Genomic DNA, 21,313 nt, shown 5'->3' with positions numbered 1-21,313 from the left:
TTGCGTTGGTTCTGACTTCATCCTAGGTGGCCTCATCCGAGGTGGTGACCTATTACTAGGTGGTGACCTATTCCTAGGTGGTGACCTATTCCTAGGTTCTGCTGCTGCTGCCGCCGCCGCCTTTGGGGTCTCAGACACCCCCTCATTCATATCCTCCTCATCATTATCCCCCACATCATTATCCTCCTCATCGTTCTCCCCCCACATCCCCGGTAGTGGAATTCGTCCCACAACGCTTCCTTGTCCGAATCCTCCATTTTCTAACTCCGTATCCAGTCTAAACTTCAAAGTCTTGTCATTCCAACATGACAGTATTGGAAATCGACGGTCATTAACTCCTCCCAGTTGTGGGTTGCTCACCCTATACACGTAGCACAACTGAAAACAGACATATTTTAATTAAAACCAATTATTTTTGCAAACAGAGAAATTAATTAACGGATAATTTACAATAAGGAACGTCTGTGGTCCTTGGAAATGTCGTTTTTCATTCTCCTTCACTTTTGCGCATGATTGAACTAATCCTTGAAGTACAAATTTGCACCAATTGAACTTCTTGATATTTTGAACATCTGAAATAGATTTCAAAATTCTATACCTGCAAGGGGAAAAAACATATTTGAGGATTTATTAACATGTCATATAAGTTGTGATGCAAATGAAATAACAAAAATGATAGTACCTTGATAGTTGACCTAGGTGATCACACCAGAGAAAGCAGCTGACAACAAATAATACGAAGTCTATCTTAAAATTGTTGTCAGCAGCTTTGTTCTCAATCATTTTCGTCGGCATAGCAGTCACTAAAGGAGCGCCATTAATAGGGTTACCCCATCGAGTCCTAAATGCCTTCAGCTTGTCATCAGTCTCGTTATTCTGATATTCTACAATGTCCAACTCCCCTCTGGGGAGACCCAATACCATTTCAACATCTTCTTCTTCGATTTTCACTTCCTCGCCATTCTCTAGAGTGAAAGAACATTTATCACAGTCAAACTGCCTCACTAGATAACGGGATATCTCCCCGGGGCATTTTGAAAGTGATAATGAAAGTAGATGGCCAAAGCCTATTGACTTCACAGCCTCCTTTTGATCATTAGACAGAAGTTGGAGAAGATTGAAAAGGCCAAAAGAAGATGTCCTAGTTAAAAAAAGGTTGTGTGGGGCTGCTTTGGGAGCTGCTGCTCTGGGGGATTTCGGAACTAATTTGGGAGCTTTTGGGGATTTGTGAACTGCTTTGGGAGATGCTGCTTCTTGGGCATTCTTTTTACGTTTATTTGCCCTACAAAAACAAAAGATAAACATTTAAAAAACATGAAACAGATAATCTAAGAGAAACAAAGTTAAAGCAAGTTAAAAACCAAGAGAAAACAAGTTAAAAATCTAAATTTCGGGTCCCGAAACCACCCATTTCGGGTCCCGAAACCACCCATTTCGGGTCCCGAAACCACCCATTTCGGGTCCCAAAACAACATTTCGGGTCCCGAAACCACCCTTTTCGGGTCCCGAAACAACATTTCAGGTCCCGAAACCACCCATTTCGGGTCCCGAAACCACACTTTCGGGACCCATAACAGCCAAACATTACAAAATCCGATTTATGGGTCCCGAAACCACCCATTTCGGGTCCCGAAACCACACTTTCGGGACCCATAACAGCCAAACATTACAAAATCCGATTTATGGGTCCCGAAACCACCCATTTCGGGTCCCGAAACCACCTATTTCGGGTCCCGAAACCACACTTTTGGGACCCATAACAGACAAACATTACAAAATCAGATTTATGGGTCCCGAAACCACCCATTTCAGGTCCCGAAACCAACCATTTCGGGTCCCGAAACCAACCATTTCGGGTCCCGAAACCAACCATTTCGGGTCCCGAAACCAACCATTTCGGGTCCCGAAACAACACTTTCGGGACTCATAACAGCCACACATATCAAAATTCAATTTTGGGGTCCCGAAACAACACATTTCGGGTCCCGAAACAACACTTTCGGGTCCCGAAACCACACTTTCGGGACCGTTCATTCAAAAAACATATCAAAATCAAATTTCTGGACTATGTAATCATACTTTCGGGTCCCCGAAACAACACTTTCGGGACCCATAACAGCCAAACATATAAAAAATCACATAAATCATCACATAGAAGCAAATAAACACAAAATAATCAACCATTTCTATCGTTAAAATCATTAAAATCAGCAGAATCATAAAAATCCATAACCCTAACCCTAAACCCTAACCCTAACCGCAAAAACCTAAACGGTCTTCAAATCATCAAAATGTTTTAGAATTCTAAAGGAGATGTTATTTACCTTGTCCTTGGAGATTTTGGAGTCTTGCTTGGAGATGTACCTGGACCACCAGCCTGAAAAAGAGAAAAGATATTCACGAATGCAAACAGTGAAGTGAACGGAAATACCCGAAGGAAAAGACCTACCATTTTCGATCGAAAGAAATAAGATGAATAAAGTTGAAGAAGTCGGGGATGCCGCCGCCGGAGAGAAAAATCGCCAGAGAAGAGAAAAATCGCCGCCGGAAAGAATAAATGAAAAGAAGAAAGAGAGAGGAAAGAAGAAGGGGAAACTAAAACGTTTTTCTTTTTTTTCAATTTTTTTTTCTTTTTTTTTTCTTGATTTTTCTCTCTCCTGGCTGGCAAGGCCACGTAGGATTCGTGGCCTTGCTTTCGCTACTCATTCGTTGATATTATCATTTCTCTAAAAAAAAAAATACTAGGAACATGCTTTGAACTCTAATAAATAACTTATATACATAATGTTTCAAACCAATTTTTATTTATTTATTATGAACTTGTTTTTATTTAGAACCAATCTTGTTTGATAATTGAGAAAATTATTTGAGTTTTAATTAGTTTAATTATTAAAATTATTTTTTAATTAAAAAATTATATTTAATTCAAATAAAATAAATATATTTTAAATTATAAAATTAGTGATTTAATAATAAAATAAAAAATTATAAAAATTAAATTCTCTAAAAAAATCATGTATCAAATCTCAATTAGCAGTGAGAATATCAAATAAGTTGAGTGAGGGCACTATTTATTAAAATTATCTCCATTTAAATAAAATAAAATTATATTTATTTTCTATCTTTATTTATTATATTTATTTTCCTTTTAACTAAATAAATCATTATTTTTTTATTTAAATAGTTGATTTTATATATAAAATACAAAAATTTACAATGCCACCAAGGTCTCCACGCTTTACAATTTTTATTAATTTATATACTACATATGATCACATAAATCGCAAACACCTAACATCTTAACTAAATATTTTTTCCTTTAATGACAAATGTGTTTATATCCATATTTGTCTGTTTTTCAAACCTTAGACTATATAAGTATCATTTTTTTGTTACTCTGAAAAATTAAATATAGCTTGAAAATAAATATATATATAAATAAATTTATTTTTGATAAAACAATCAATTTAATAATTTATATAAAATAATTAAATAATATTTGTTAGTTACATTTCCTAAATGATAAAAAAATATTTTTAATACCTAATAAAACCCTATTAAGAGTTATAAACTTTATTGATATACTAAGATTTAATAATTGAAAAAATTATAAATTGAAAGACAATAGATTTTATTCTTTTATCCTTCATTCGTAAATTTTTAGATTTTTAAATTTTAGCATATTAATAAAAATTTGTCTAAATCTGAATAAAGTTTTATTAAGCATAAAAAATAGGAATACTTTCATACCATTTAGAAGATGTAACTAACAAATAATTACAAGTATTTTACATAAATTATTGTCGTTATTAAATTAATTGTTAAAAATAAATAAATTATATGTATATATATTTATGTTTCAACTATTTGAATTTTTGAGTAGCAAATCACTCATGTTCATAAACGTATCCAATGATATATTTTGGGAAGATGAGACCTTATGCAATCTTAGGTTTTGCAAACAAACGAAGACAAATGATAAAAAAAAATAACTAAGATGTGTTTATTGTATAGTAAATGAGTGCATTGACTATATTACTAGAAAAAAGGACCAATGTCTTTGTAAATTTAATATCAAATTTTTTTTGATGATGAGATTTTTTTCTTTTCTCTCCATGAGAGAATATGTCTTGGAATTAAATAAAAGAAGTGGATCAAAACTTTGTTATTAAACTTAAGTTCTCAATTTTTTTCAACAACACATTGTCTAGATTTATAAAAAGCTCGAGAAGACTAAGACAATAGGATCATTTGTCACACTCTTTTTCCTCTTTTTTAGGATGGTTATACGAGAAAGTTATTATTTTAACTAGTTAGTTGATTGTCAAACTTTATATTTATAAAATTATTGAGATATGATATATTTTAAATTATTATAATTGTTTTTTTATAATTTAAAGATTTAATTATTGGAGTACCCATTTAAAAAGTCCAACAGTACATGAAGAAGGCCCATCTTTTTCTTAGTTCATCTTGATTGCCATGAAACCCTACACCTATTATTATTATATTCATTAACTAGAGAAGTGGTGAGATTTTGAATCTTTAGATAGGAGTTTATTCATTTATTAATAAAACAGAGCATCATTATTGATACCTGTTGCCTTAAACGATGGTGACAAACTGCCACGAATGTCGCCTTTGAGGAGGGGATTGATTAGCTGGTGCCATCTGTAATAAGTTGTGTAAATATGTTTCATCTATGGGGAGAATGTAATGGAAACAAGATCTAAAAAATGGGCATTCTCACCATAAGCAATTGCTCTTAAGGTGAGAATCTTTAGCTACCTACATTTGTTGCATCAAACTTTCCTCCTAAACCAACCTCCAAAATGGCAACTTCTACCGCATTTATAAGAATGATTTTAATTATGATAAATGGTCTACATCAATTTGGATGAAATCCATCTTATAAGAATATGATAATAACATCCACCATTGGATGGCCTAATTTCATAAATTAGGGTAAATTTTACATCTAAAATATGGATGTTTCTACAAATAAAATGTCAATACACATCTAGCCTCTTTTATATAATAATTTAATAACCCTATTGTTTGTTTGGGGTTATGAGAAGGTAAATAAGTTATTTAAAAATATATCTTCCTATTATTTGAACTAAGAAGATAGTCCAACCCATATATCCCTAAACTCTAAATATAAATAATAATAACAAAGAATAAGCAAAGCATAAAAGATGAGCCATTAAAAAGTAAGATAATAACACTAATTGTTTAATGTAGCCAGTAATAATATTTCCTCAAAAATCAAAAGAACATCATATTATAAAGTTGGATAATAAGTGTTTCCCCATCATTTTAACACTAAAAACATTAGTAGTAGGGCAAAGCCTTATGGATCTTATCTCTTGGTGGTCTTGGTGGCCTGGGAGCTGTAAACATAAAAGTTTCCATTAATCACTTATTTGAAGAACAATATGTGAGTTTAAATAATATATATCTTGAAAATATATAGCTGCTACAAACAAACAAAGCCTAAAAGAATGCAGCCATGATCACTTATTGTTTATTTCAAATAACCCTATTGTTTGTTTGGGGTTATGAAAAGGTAAACAAGTTATTTCTTCTAATTGTCTAACCTATAACAACTGAGTTGAATTCTTGAATCATTCATTATCATCATCTAAATCAGAAGCAACCAACATCATGAAGAAGAAGAGAAGATGATATATTTGCACTAAATAAGAGTACCAACCCCTAATGATGCACCTAAACAAATGACAAAGCCTTAGTGTTTCAACTATGTAAGCAGCAAAACAAAAACACAACAACAAAAAAAGAGTAAAAGAATCATGGTCTCCTAACTGTCTCTCAACTCAATAAACAGATGACAAAGTCTTACTATATAAGCAGCAAAACAAAAACAAAAACAAAAACAAAACAAAACAAGAGTAAAAGAATCATGTGTCTTCTAAATGTCTCAATTCAACCAATCAAGCATTATTACCTCTACTACTTCAAGACTAACAGTAGAATCTCATTTCATCACCAGGTTATTAGATTATTAGATTCATCACTCTGAATTCATTTTGCTTGATCAATGTAGAAAAGGCACTTAATAAAAATAATACAAGAATGACTACAACAGAAGAAGATATGTATTTGCTGAAATAGAAAAGGTAAAAATGATTACTTGCTTAATAGGACTTGGAACGCAAGAGTTGCCCGTTTATGTTCAACATCAAGTTGTTGAAGGAAATGTTCAACCTCCTTCACTGTTAATTTCTTCATCATCTTTTTCATGTCTTTCTTCACAGCACTCCTCAACATCATCTTTAAGCCTCCACCTTCTCCTTTATTCTCATCAGTCTCCTCCATATTCTTCAAACCTATGTTAGCATTAACCTCAACATTTTTACCTTTCCCCCAAACCCCTGCTGACAATTCATAAACTTCCAAATCGTGAGCTGTTGAGAATTTTTTATCAACTCCATTCCTTCCTTTCATAAGATTTGTCTCATATTTCTTCTTCAATCTCCTTATCTTTTCAAACATTTGACTTATGGTAACTTCTATATCAAGTGAGTCTTTGATATAATTGTGAAAACCATTCTTGTCGGCCGAAACAGGATGAATCCCTTTCTCTTCAGCATACTCAACCAATCCTTTCAGTAGTGTACATATATCTGACTCACTCCATAACCTTTGAAACAGAGGCTTTTTCAAAGTAGATTCTCCATTTTTCGTAATAAGCTTCTCACCTAGAGCTATGTTAGCGGTATTTTCCTTCTTCTTCTTCTTCTTCTTTTCTCTATTGGAGTCCTCAACATGGGGGGAATCTGCCAGTGGTCTTTTTAAAGGAGAATTTGAACTAGGAGCTTTTGAAGGAGATTTCTGAGGAATCCCTTCGGATTGGGAATCGGTGTCAGAGGGAGAGACTACTTGATCCTCTTCAACTTCCTGTTCCTTCTTCTTATCCCTTTTCTTCTTAGACGAAGCACCTCCAGACCTAAATTTCTTCTTCGTATGAGAAGATCTCTTCAACTTTAAAGAAAACTTGCTTACCCCTTTGGACCCTTTGGATTGTGAGACGGAAGCCAGTTGCTTTGGTGGAGGCGGAGTAGCCTCGACTCCTTCTGATTCCATATCAGAAGAACCTTCTTGTCTTTCTTTCTCGGCGGCGGCCTGAGCTACAGATCGATTTCTGCTTCTTGGTGTCATCGTCTTTCTTCGTCGGTCGGTCGGTAGGAGGGTTTATGCATGCGATTGATTGATTTCAAGAGATGGGGTTATAAACTTTTTGCAGAAACCGGAAGAAGAAATGGCGGTGACAAGATTATTTATTAATTGCCATTTGTCTTTTCGTATTCTCTTAAGGCATTGTTTGTTTGGCAAGTACTATTTAAATTATTTACCATTCTTATTCTTAGTTTATCAATCCATTTATAAATATTTTATTTTATTTTTTAAAATAAAAATATCTTTTCATTAAATATTAATACTTTAAAAAAAATAGATTTCACCTATCATTTAATAAAATAATTTAAATAACTCATTTATTTATTTGTTAAACTAACATGAATTCCAAATAAAAATATATATAAAATATTATTTATTTATAAATATTTTAGATAAAATTAAGTTTAATCTTTAACTTAATATTAATATCAAATCACCCACCACCCGACCTTCATCCCCGTGACCTCACATTTTTAAATACTTGTCATACCAACACTAACTCCGACCTCACACTCGACAAATCACCCACCACCCAACCTGTATGTCGTGACCTTACACTTTTAAATGCTCGTCAAATCAATTATTATTTTCTAACCTCACACTCGACACACCACCCACCACCCGACCTCCATCTCGTGACCTCACACTTTCAAGTGTTCGTCAAACCAACCACTAATTCCGACCTCACACTCGACAAACCACCCACCACCCGACCTTCATCTCGTGACCTCACATTTTCAAATGCTCGTCATACCAACCACTAATTCTGACCTCACACTCAACAAACCATCCACCACCCGACCTCCATCTCGTGACCTCACACTTTTAAATGCTCGTCAAACCAACCACTAATTCTGACCTCACACTCGACAAACCACCCACCACCCGATAAAGGTGTTCATCGGTTCGGTTTTCAGGTTATTCGAGTTTCTTAGTTCGGTTTATTCGAGTTTCTTACAAATTTAAAAAAAAATGTCAAAAGTTTGAAAGTTTTTTTAATAATTAAAAAAATAAAATAATTTTTTCCGCTCCCAATAGTTTTATTAAATTTGAATAATAGTTTTCCAACAAAAAAAAAAAAAAATAATTTTCCAAACAAACATTAATAATAATAATTTTTTGCAATAAAGCATAGTTAATATTTGTCATTATATTTCTTGTCCTAATTTAATTAGTTTATAATAGATAAACAGAACATCTCAACACAACTCAATATTCAAGAAGCCTAAGAGTCTACTAGGTCATTTTTTCGTTCTGAGAAAAAAAAAGGTTGAGATTTCTGCCCAATTTTGGGTTATTAATGCAATACATTCAATGGGTTGTTTCAATAAATGAAGAGTTTTTTAATTTCTTTTCAAATATATTGATAAAGTTTACTTTGAGATGTGTTTTCATTTTTGAATTATACATGTATTTGTTGTTTAATTATGGCGTATTTGAACATTCTATGTTGATTTGATTTTTAAGGTATAGTATTACATTAAAATTTGTGTCATTTATTAAATTTTCATTATTTCTAATTATTATTATTCTTTTCTGATAAATTTAAACTTATTCAAATAATAAAAAAGATATATTTTCAAATAACTTTTTTCAATATAAATTATGCTATTTTTGATGATGTAAATATTTTTGTATTTTATGTAATACCTATTAATATTTTTAGATTTAATTATATTGCTATCACGTCTAATTGATTACTCCTTGTAGAACGAGTTTGCAATCAATCAATATTTGTAAATTAATTGCTCAATCAAGGTGATGTATGTTGTGTATATTTGAATTGATTTTCTATTATAACAACCAAATTTTAATTGTGATAATTTAATTTTGTGTTATTCATTTTGAAATAGAACAAATGTGATTAATTAAAGTTGTATAACATATTTTCTCATTACACTTTATTCTCATTTTTAATATACAATAAAAATACTCAGCTGGGCTTTAAACTTTAACCAGCAACTTGTATACATGTTTATTTGTTTGATATTTATATTTTGGTTTTATCTAAAACAAATATTGTTTGATATATAAATGAGGAAATTATTTAGGTTTTAATTAGTTTAATTATTAAAAATAAATTTTAATTTAATTCAAATAAATTAAAGATATTTCCGTTTATAAAATTAATAATTTAATGATAAAATAAGATATTATAAAAATTAGATTTTCAAACAAATCCCAAAAATCTATTATCAAACAAGCAATTAGTCATGACTTATCCAAGACTCTACTAAACAAATGCAATAATATAAGTAAAATCTCTTTTAACACCTAAAAAATATTTAATTGACATTATGATAAATGATCTACATCATAATTATTAGACTAACATATCTCTAAAAAAGTTAAAAAAGTTTAGTTAACATTGATTATTTTTGTTACTCAAACATACTTTTATCTAATTATATTTATTATTTTTAAACATTTCTATAGAGAAGTTGGAAGAGTCTAGATAATTTTATTGTCTTGGACCTATTTTTTATTATTTAGTCATCATATTTATTATTTTTAAATAACTTTAGTTTTTATTATATATCCATGCATTTGTACATGTAAAATATAAATAAAATATTATTTATATATAATACTTTAAATAAAATAATATTATTCAAATATTTAAATTTAAATTAGTTTTAATTGATAAAATTAAATAAATCCAAATTTAATGTTTACTTATATGTTTAATAAGAGTTATTAACGATGATTAAACCGAATTTGAAATATCTATATATATATAATAATGATGCTTAATTTTTAAAGTGTCCGGGTTGCCGGGTCAAGAGCTGTGGTTAATTTGAATATTTATGTGAGAGTAATTAAACACTTGGGTCGGATTATGGGTTGACCCGTCCTTAAACATAAAATGGTTAAAAATAAATTTAAAAATGTTATTTGTATGTTTCGAACTTGCAACCTAACAAAAACAAGTACAATTTTTAACCAACTAGGCTAACAACACTTTATATTTAAGATTCAACACCAAATTTGATGAACGCGAGACATTTTAATAATAAAAGTTCAAATTTTTAACTAACTAACTAATATATATATATATATAATGATGCTTAATTTTTAAAGTCTCCGGATTGCTCGAGAGTTGTGGTTAATTTAGATATTTATGTGAGAGTAAATGGATACTTGGGTCGGATTGTGGGTTGACCCGCCCATAAACTTAAAACGGTTAAAAATAAATTCAAAAATGTTATTTGTAGGTTTCGAACTTACAACATAACAAAACAAGTATAACCCTTTAACCAATTAGGCTAACAACACTTATATTTAAGATTCAACACCAAATTTGATGAACGCGAAACATTTAATCAATAAAAGTTTAAATTTTTAACTAACTAATCTATATATATATATAATGATGCTTAATTTTTAAAGTGTCCGGATTGTCGGGTCAAGAGCTGTGGTTAATTTGGATATTTATGTGAGAGTAAATGAATATTTGGGTCGGATTGTGGATTGACCCGTCCATAAACTTAAAACGGTTAAAAATAAATTTTAAAATGTTATTTGTAAGTTTCGAACTTGCAACCTAACATAACAAATACAACATTTAACCAAATGTGATTGAGATGTAATTTTTCGAGGGATAATAGACCGATATCATTTGAAAGTGGTTAAAAAAATATGAATCAATATTTAATTGACCAAAGTGTGAGGTTACGATGCTAGTTATTAAAAAATATGAATCAAATATTTGATTGACAAATTAAAAGTGTAAAGTCACGAAATGAGAGATTATTCGGAAAAAATATGTGATGAAACATGTGAGAAAATAAGTTGTTTTATCGAAGTGAATAAAATGTAGAATGAGAGCGTTATATTTTTTATTTTAATAATTTTAAACATTGAATAAATATTATTATAATTTTTTAATTTATTTTATTTTTATCTTTATTCGTGTGCATCGTACGTAAATTTTCCTAGTTTATTTAATTCGTACGGAAACTTTCCTAGTTTATTTAATTCTTCTTTTAGTTAGTAATTGTTAGTAATTTCTTTTGTTCTCTTTATTTATATATTTTTATCTATGAATTTGTAATTATATATTTATATATATAAATTAATTAATTAATTTATATATTTTAAGAGTAATAACTGAAAAAATTAATAAATATATATTACATTTAATATATATATATATATATATATATATATAAAAAAAAGAGAGAATAAAAAGTTAAATATAAAAATTATTAATTGTTTTTTCAATCTAATTTATTTATATATTTTTAAATTAAGTAATAATAAGTGTAATGAATAAATAAAATATACTTCAAATATATATATATATATATTTATATATATATATATATATTTTATTAAATTAGTATTTCTCTTTTTAAAATTTTTATTTCTTAATTAGGTTCTTTTTTATTTTATTTTTTTTATAAAATGTATTAAACATTTAATTCAACCACCACATAATATTATAATTTTTTTTAATAATAAGAGTTTTCTTTTCATATAATGAGAGTTAGTAATTGTGTTCTATTTATTTTGAATATTAATAATTTATAATTTAAATTAAATTATTTTAATAATTAAGAATTTATTCCATAATAATCCAATTTTAAATAAAATGAATATTTAAAATAATTTTATAATAAAATAATTAAAGAAAGAGAAATTATTAAATAGTTTGAAATTAAAGAGGAAAAAAATAATACGCTGAAGGTGACATTTGTATTAAATCTCATTTGCTACAAATATTTTGCATTTGAAAAATAATTTAAAGAAAAATATTTATACATATATAAATAATTAAAAAAAGATTTGTTATATATAGTGTATTAATTTATTTTTTATAATAATAATTAGACAAATATTAAAAATAATTAAATAAAAAAATATGTGTTAATAAAAATCAATTACCCTATCATGTAATAATAATCAACTAGCATTTAGCCCGTGCAATTGCACGAGTAATAATATAAAAAACCGTGAAAAAAATTACGGATAACATTTTTAATTTTATTTTTAACCGTTTTAAATTTATGGGTGGGTCAACACATAATCCGACCCAAGTATCCATTTACTCAACATCATTATATATTAGTTAGTTAAAAAGTTGAACTTTTATTAATATTAAAACGTCCCGCATTTATCAAATTTGGTGTTTGAATTTAATATATAAAGTCTTTGTACCCTAGTTGGTTAAAGAGTTGTACTTGTTTTCTTAGGTTGCAAATTCGAAACATACCTCTAGCATTTTTAATTTTATTTTTAACCGTTTTAAATTTAAAAACGGGTCAACCCACAATCCGACCCAATTATCCAAATTAACCACAACTCTCGACCCGGCAATCCAGACACTTTAAAAATTAAGCATCATTTTATATATATATATATAGATTAGTTAGTTAAAAAGTTGAACTTATATTAATGTTAAAACGTCCCGCGTTTATCAAATTTGGTGTTGAATTTAAAATATAAAGTCTTTGTACCCTAGTTGGTTAAAGAGTTGTACTTGTTTTGTTAGGTTGCAAGTTCGTAACATACCTCTAGCATTTTTAATTTTATTTTTAACCGTTTTAAATTTAAAAACGGGTAAACCCACAATCCGACCCAAGTATCCAAATTAACACAGCTCTCGACCCGGCAATCCGGACACTTTAAAAATTAAGCATCATTATATATATATAGATTAGTTAGTTAAAAAGTTGAACTTATATTAATGTTAAAACGTCCCGCGTTTATCAAATTTGGTGTTGAATTTAAAATATAATGTTTTTGTAGCCTAGTTGGTTAAAGAGTTGTACTTGTTTTGTTAGGTTGCAAGTTCGAAACATACCTCTAGCATTTTTAATTTTATTTTTAACCGTTTTAAATTTAAAAACGGGTCAACCCACAATCCAACCCAAGTATCCAAATTAACCACAGCTCTCGACCTGGCAATCCGGACACTTTAAAAATTAAACATCATTATATATATATAGATTAGTTAGTTAAAAATTTGAACTTATATTAATGTTAAAACGTCCCGCGTTTATCAAATTTGGTGTTGAATTTAAAATATAAAGTCTTTGTAGCCTAGTTGGTTAAAGAGTTGTACTTGTTTTGTTAGGTTGCAAGTTCGTAACATACCTCTAGCATTTTTAATTTTATTTTTAACCGTTTTAAATTTAAAAACGGGTAAACCCACAATCCGACCCAAGTATCCAAATTAACCACAGCTCTCGACCCGGCAATCCGGACACTTTAAAAATTAAGCATCATTATATATATAGATTAATTAGTTAAAAAGTTGAACTTATATTAATGTTAAAACGTCCCGCGTTTATCAAATTTGGTGTTGAATTTAAAATATAAAGTCTTTGTAGCCTAGTTGGTTAAAGAGTTGTACTTATTTTGTTAGGTTGCAAGTTCGAAACATACCTCTAGCATTTTTAATTTTATTTTTAACCGTTTTAAATTTAAAAACGGGTCAACCCACAATCCGACCCAAGTATCCAAATTAACCACAGCTCTCGACCCGGCAATCCGGACACTTTAAAAATTAAGCATCATTATATATATATAGATATGTTTCTCGAGTTCACAGTCAAGTAAGAGTAATGATAGAGCGAAAGTTTTGTAGGAGAGTGAAAATTTTGTAGTGAATGTATAGCGAATGATGTGAAATGATGACTAAGTCAATTGCATAATTTTAAATGTTTATTTCTCTCTCTTATTCATTAATAATTTCAATCTCTTCTCTTATTTAATAATTTATATTTTATATCTTTAATATTTATTAATAATTTATTTTAAATATTAATAGGGGTAATAATAAATCAAATAAAAAAATAGCAAAATATATATTTTCAAACAAATATTATATTTGATAAATATATATTTAAGAGAATAAAAAATTAAATATATTTTTTAATTAATTATTTCTCACTTTCTATTTAATTTATTTTTTATATTTTATAAAATATATTTTAAATTTAATCAATTAACTCATATGGTTATATATTATCTCCTTTTATATTATCATATTGGTTCTTATTATAAATTATTATAAAGTGTTTTCTTATTTACTATGAATATTAATAGTTGATAGTTTGAGTTATATTTATTTTAAATATTAATATGTATGTATGATTTTAGTTAGATTTAATAAATTTTTATTTTATAACTTATCTTAAAAATAAATAAATATTTAAAAACAAATAAATAAATAAATTATTAATCGTATATATATATATATATTAATAAAGAGAAATAATTAATTAAAAAAATTAAAAAAATTTATATTTATTTTATTATTCTCTTAAATATATATTTATCAAATAAGGAGTGATAGAGGGAGAGAATTTAGTGAGGGAATTTGGTGAGGGAATGACGTGAGATCATCTTCATTGGTTGGAAAATGTAAAAGTGGGAGGAAAAGAGAAATTATTTTATTCCCTCACCAAATTCCCTCACCAAATTCCCTTCGCCTAATCATTTCTCTATCAAATATAATATATATTTTAAAAAATATATATTTTTTTGTTATTTATTATTGTTTCTATTATTATTCTAATTTTTTATAAATAAATAAGTTAAATAATAAAATATATAAATATATATTTACAAATTAATAATATAGATAAATATGAAGATAGATGAGATAAAAAAATAAATTATTAATAAAAGAAGAGAGAAATTATTAATGAATAAAAGAGAAATAAACATTTAAAATTATGCTTAATCATCTTTCCTAGTCACCGTTCCACATCACTGCACATTCAGCTACAAAATTTTTGCTCCATTGTCATTACTCCTCAATATAATACATCATGAGGAAAAGGTTCCATGGATATGGGAGGGTTTTTACATACTATCCATTCCCTCTTCTTTTCTGCTTTTAAGAGTAAAGAATAAAAGTCTTTGAGAACTCTCTTTCCTCTTAAAGTACATCAAAGCAATGAAAGCCAGCGTAGGGTAATTTGATCTAGTTTAGTCCGGTAGAAGAGTTCAAGAAGGTTGGCCCAAGAGAACAAGCTTGCCTTGGCACGTTACGATACCGAAACACCCGACAGGTGGCACAACACTGCCAGGGCCGTGGGTGGCGGAAAGACAACGGAGGGGTGCAAGTCTCACCACTTCCAGATACTTCTAGAAGATCTCTACCAAATTGAGTCCGGCCGTGTTCCCTTCCCCAATTACTTGCTTAATTCTGAAGAATACTCTTTATTTCATCTACTTTTACTCTTTTATTCTATTTTAATGTTACTTCAATATATATTATATTTTGTATCGCCTGCATGATTTCTGTAGTTTATGTCAAGTTGGACTTAATTATTCTACTACCTTTTAAGAATATTTTCAATTTTGGATAACTAGTAAATTATATATATTACAAAATGATTCATGATTTTTGTGATCAATATCACAAAAATAATAATAATAATTCGTAAAAATCAATTCGATACAAACATTACAAATTCACCGAAAATTTGTGATCTATAAAATTAAAATAGGTCAAAACTAACAAAAACATCAATAAAGAAAATCTCAAGACTCATAATACAACATGTGAACTTGAAAAGTCAGTATTCGACTTCATTATAAGCTCATCAACTTGCCTTTTCCGTGCGTACTTAATGTCGTTGTGCATAATATAACGTACTTAATGTCGTTGTGCATAATATAACCAAATTACACAATATGTGATTAAGCTCGTAGATAATCTCATACCGAATTTATCAGTTTTTCGAAACGAATCTTAAAAAATTTATGAGTTAATTTTCATATTATATTTAAAAAAATTTAATTTCTTTTATCTATATCTTTGTTTTTCTAAAACGCGTTTTTGGTTATTACATTTTCACTCTATTTTCCCATGCCACCCCGAAGGCGAATACAAAACAAAGAAAATGAAATTTCTATTTTAAAGTATTATTGAACGATTATTTCAATATAAACAACAATCTAATAAGAGTAATAATAACAAACTTATAATATGAATCAATTTGAGGAAAACATAATAATTTTCAGTAAAAAGTAATATGATTCAATTAGTAATAAGAGTAAAAGAAAATTAATAATAGAATTCAATTACTAATAAGAGTAAAATAATATATTAATAATAGGATTTGATTAAGGATAAGCTTTGTTGAAATTTATGAAGATGAAAGATTGAAAAAATGTAAATAATTTAAGAAAAAAAATATGTAAAGAAAAAAATAAAATAAAAAGAATAGTTCGAAAATTTTTAACTGGGAGAGAATAAGGGTACGTATTTGAAAAAGAATTAGGAAGATAAAAAAATATAAAAAAGATTAGAAGTATTTTTTATTTAGTATTAAAATGTTAATGAAATGGGTTGAAGAATATGATTGATAAAATAATTAATAAAATAATGTTTAATTATGATAAAAAAAATAAAAAATAACTAAATTTCTGTCCCATTAATATATGTTAATTAATTTAATGAACATTTTCTATATAGAGAGATTATGAACAGAAGATCACCTTTTATTCCGCATCCATAAAAGGAATTTAGTCACGCTAAAATAAATTATGTTGATAAATGTATTTTATTTTATTAATTTTAACATAATTATTTTTATTTTTATCCATTCTTTTCTTGACCATTTTCAGACATTAATAATTTTGAAAGGGAATGATCAACTTAATCCATGATAGTTACAATATTATACATTACATCTTTTTTTTTTTCTTGTTCAAGAACTCGTATTGATATAAATAAAAACGTATAACATTCAGTTTATCTTAAAAATCACTAGACAACTAATACATGAATGTTATTATTTAAAGAAAATTGAGATACATAAATATATTTTGTATGTAAATTCAATAAAACCCCTAAATAAATCCGTTTCAATTGATAACATGTTTATAAAAAAAAATATATATATATATATATACAAAAACCTGTTTCCGCCTGTATACAATTAATGAAAATAAACTTACTCTAGTTTTTAAGTAAAACACGGTTAGAAGAGTTGAAAAATATATAAAATATTCATACAATGAGGGACTGAATATCACAAACAAGCTTCAGATAAGAAATTATACAGACTTTTTTGGAGTAAACTTTAAAGTTAAAAAAGCTAATTAAGGACTAACAATGCATAACACGTCAAGGGTTCGAGCTTGTACGAAAAAACATTAACATCACTAGCTATATATATATATATCAACTACAAAAATGAGAAGTTTATTTAGATGGATAAATTTTTCAAAAACAAAAATTGCAAATCTGTTTTTGTGGCAGCAGAGAAAGACATGTCTAAATATTCAATTAATTCATATCATTTTGAAAAAAAAAAAGAAAAGAATATTCTAAAGCTATACTTTAGAGGAAGGGGTTCACCTATAGAACAAGTGATATCTAATCATCATCTATCAATTTAATCAATCAGACATCACATAAATATATATATATATATATATATATATATATATATATATTTATTGAAAATGAGAATAAGAAGGATATAGGTGGCCAGGTTCATTCTCATCAGTTGGAATAAACTTGACTAAGCTGACGTATATGCACTCGATGCCACAACTATACATATGATATAATATGAGCTAGCATATTATTAATAATAATAATGTTATTATTAATTAAATATTTAATAATACAATGAGAGTCATTTAAACCTACCGACACAAATACATAAACAAAATAAAATAAAATAAAAACACTCCATCTAACCTATTATTTTGAGCATTTAGATCCTAAAAAAAGAGTGAATAACTTCCCCCAACAGACTCCATTAACTTTATCTAACAAATATTGGAAAACATTGTAATAGCAATATTAATGATTACGACTACAATAATTGGATGTACGACGATTTCTTTTTTAGCCAGATAACCAAAAATAATAATCGGGATGGTTACTCAAAAATTAAAGTACAGTCGCATTATTTTTCTCAATACAAACTTACAAATTTCTAAACTTCTGTACTTAAGAATTCAGACATTACCCAGTGAATCTCAATTATACTCCACAAAAGATTATTTTAGAAACCAATGACCTTAATATTGAAAAAAAATAATGAGACACCGATTTCACCATAAAGCATACGTAATACAATATTTTTTCATCAATATATATATATATATATATATATATATATATATATATATATATATATATATATTTGCATTAATTCCCTTATTTGTGGGAATCTAGTGATTTTGTGGTTTGTAAGGAAGCGAGTCAGTGCTCTTTTCTTCTTAATTCACTTTTTCTTTTTCTTTTTTATAATTTTTTTTATTATAGAAAATGAAATTCTCACCCACCAACTTGCTTAGGTCTTGATAAATCCCACATTCTCTTCTCCATATTAAGCATTATTATATAAACACCCAATTCCATGTCCAACTTCTACACAACACCAACTACTCTATCCTTTTATAATTACCTCTCTGTTTCTTAAGTTCACAGTCAAGTACTCAATACATGGCTTCGAGTTCAACGAGTTCAAGAAGGTCACCATGGACGGCCCAAGAGAACAAGCTTTTCGAGAGAGCTTTGGCACGTTATGATACCGAAACACCCGACCGGTGGCACAACATTGCCAGGGCCGTGGGCGGTGGAAAGACGGCGGAGGAGTGCAAGTCTCACTTTCAGATTCTTCTAGAAGATCTCTACCAAATCGAGTCTGGCCGTGTTCCCTTCCCCAATTACATGCAATCATCATGAACGATGATGATCAGCTACCGATTGCATTACATGAATGAACAAGTCTGTCTGACCATAATGAAAGGCCCCTAAGTACTTACTCCACCGTTAAATAATCTCCTTTTTATTTTAATTAATCTCTATTTATTGATCTAACTTGTATGGTAAACTGCATGCGCATTTTCAATTCTTAAATTCTTAATCCGTTTTAACATTATGAATCTTCCTTTCACCACATTTTTATTATAAGTTTTATATATAAAATGATATGGAGTTGGTTCTTTTTATTTATAATTTTGATTTTAAATATTTAGTTTATGTATTTATAATAATATATTAAAACAATAATAGTAAAAATGAAATTTATAAATAATAAAATCGTCTGGAATCAATATATCGACTTTTATCCTTTACTATATATATGTTTGACTGAAATCCACTTAAAGAAACTAAAGAAAAAACTAAGCTAGATAAAGAAGGTCGAAAAAATGTCGCTAATGTTTAAAACAGCCGCTATTATCCGTCGCTAAAACTAAAATCAGCGGGTACAAAGCGTCAATAAAATATTCTCAAATGCCGCATCAATCTTTCTTAACTGTGTCACTACAAGTTTACATACATACTTTCTGACGTAATTTTCTATTTTTTCACTTATTATAGTTAAATATGCATTATCATTTATATAAAAAATATAAAAATTTCAAATAAAAGAATGCAAATCTAATTCTATTACAGCTCAGAAAGAGATCCAAATATTCAAATCATATCATTTGGAATAAATAAAAAAGAAAGTGTACCCTAAATATGCCAAACCTATATATACTTTCAAGGAGGTTCACCTAGCTAGATATATAGTCCTTCTGAGAACAAGATTCATCTAATCATTGATCAACTTAGTTGGACATAACAATTTTTTTTTCATTAATTTTTGAAAAGTTAGATATTTTTTTCATTAATTTTTGGTGTCGATAAGAAGGAAAAAAAAAAAATCAAATTAGCATAAGTTATAAAAATGATTATCTTAAATTTAAAAAGAAAAACAAGCACGGACAAAATGCAATGATTTCGCCGTCTAACAAGTAACACAAACTTAAGGCAACTTTACATAGAGCCTTTATGTGGTTGACATTAATACATTTTGTATAATAGTTTTTGTTTTCTCTTTTAATTTTTTATTAATTAACTTACCATCTTTTCCCTTAATATTTTCTCATCAATTAAAATTTAAAAATAATTAAGAAAATTACAAAGTCTTTTTACTGTCGTCCTCTTTAAGTTTTTCTTCTTATTTTTAATAAAGATTGCATTAATAAAAAAATTATCATTATTAAAAAATAAAACATAAGTAAATAAAAGAGAGAGAAGTTTTTCAATAAAACTCAGATAAAACTTAGAAATATTGAGAGGATAAAACACTAATCTCGTTTCATTATTATTACATTATTCAAAGTTAATGTAAATTTGTTGTGAAACTAATACAACCAATCGATAATAAGTCGTGACAAAAATCTCACAAAGAAAATGATATGAAATAAAGTTATTCTTTAGTAATAGATGAGATAAAAAAGAAAAAACCTAGGAGGAAATTAAGCTCAACTTGGCTAGGAGGAGGACCATAAATAGACCGACCATATAAGAGAATGAAATATGAAGTAATAGAATAAAGAGATCGATCCAAACTTTGGCTTAATAATATACGCCGCAAAGAGTAAATGTTAGATACCGACGCTTAAATGTAATATTTTTGATATTGGAATGAATGTGGTGATTCTGTGGTTGTTAAGGGGACGAGTCACTTGGATTCTACCTCTCATAGTTAAGTATTATTCTCTTTCTCTCTACCAGCTTTTGGCTCAGAGAATCAAAAGATCAAATTCTCTATGTGACCCCACCAACTTGGGTTCCGGCTCAATCGATCCCACTTGCTTAATTTCTTTCCAAATAAACCAATATATAAGCACTTAAATCCATGTCCAATTTCAATTCACAGCAAGCACCAAATATCACCTGCTTCATTATATATCTCTTTTTGTGTCTCTTTAATTCTTTCATATACTTATACATGGCTTCATTGAGTTCGAGAAGATCAACCTGGACGGCCCAAGAGAATAAGGTGTTCGAGAGGGCTTTAGCACATTACGATACCGAAACACCCGACAGATGGCACAACATTGCAAGGGCCGTGGGCGGTGGCAAGACGGCAGAAGACTGCAAGTCTCACTTCCAACTGCTCCTGGAAGATGTATGGAAAATCGAGTCTGGTCGTGTTCCCTTTCCAAATTACATGCATTCATCATGAAAGGCCGCAGCCTTGCTTAATTCTCATGAAGAATACACGAAAGAACAAGTGTGGCCATTGTAAAGAAGGCCTCCACTTCTAATTCATCTACTTTTACTCTTTTATTCTATTTTAATGTCACTCTAATTAATTAAGTAACCACTTCAATATATATTATATTGTGCATT

The 21,313-nt window shown here is 28.4% G+C and overlaps 3 protein-coding genes across 4 annotated transcripts in view; 2 read left to right on the top strand and 1 right to left on the bottom strand.

Annotated features, from left to right (window-relative positions):
* Positions 1-7,214, bottom strand: part of LOC124927128 (probable transcription factor At4g00390) — a 40,211-nt gene extending 32,997 nt beyond the window's left edge. Inside the window, exons 1-2 of one of the 2 annotated variants that reach the window (XM_047467482.1) lie at positions 6,155-7,214; positions 5,182-5,393 (exon numbers count right to left, since the gene is read on the bottom strand). In XM_047467482.1, the coding sequence (XP_047323438.1) occupies positions 5,363-5,393; positions 6,155-7,182 (1,059 nt within the window). In that variant the 5' untranslated portion in view covers positions 7,183-7,214 and the 3' untranslated portion in view covers positions 5,182-5,362. Of the gene's footprint in view, positions 1-5,181; positions 5,394-6,154 lie in introns of those variants that run through there. The other variant, XM_047467483.1, reaches the window with a different exon arrangement.
* An 11,405-nt stretch (positions 7,215-18,619) lies between these two features.
* On the top strand, positions 18,620-18,941 carry LOC124927705 (protein RADIALIS-like 6). The gene has a single exon (XM_047468161.1). The coding sequence runs from the start codon at positions 18,626-18,628 to the stop codon at positions 18,866-18,868; it is 243 nt and encodes an 80-aa protein (XP_047324117.1). The 5' UTR covers positions 18,620-18,625; the 3' UTR covers positions 18,869-18,941.
* A 1,904-nt stretch (positions 18,942-20,845) lies between these two features.
* Positions 20,846-21,313, top strand: LOC124927792 (protein RADIALIS-like 3). Its single transcript, XM_047468267.1, has one exon. It carries the CDS (start codon positions 20,910-20,912, stop codon positions 21,144-21,146), a length of 237 nt encoding a protein of 78 aa, XP_047324223.1. The 5' UTR covers positions 20,846-20,909; the 3' UTR covers positions 21,147-21,313.

This window comes from Impatiens glandulifera, chromosome 2 (genome assembly GCF_907164915.1).
Source record: "Impatiens glandulifera chromosome 2, dImpGla2.1, whole genome shotgun sequence".
Lineage (NCBI taxonomy): Eukaryota > Viridiplantae > Streptophyta > Magnoliopsida > Ericales > Balsaminaceae > Impatiens > Impatiens glandulifera.
The sequence above is the reverse complement of the archived record's forward strand: the minus strand, read 5'-3'. Positions and strand labels throughout refer to the sequence as shown.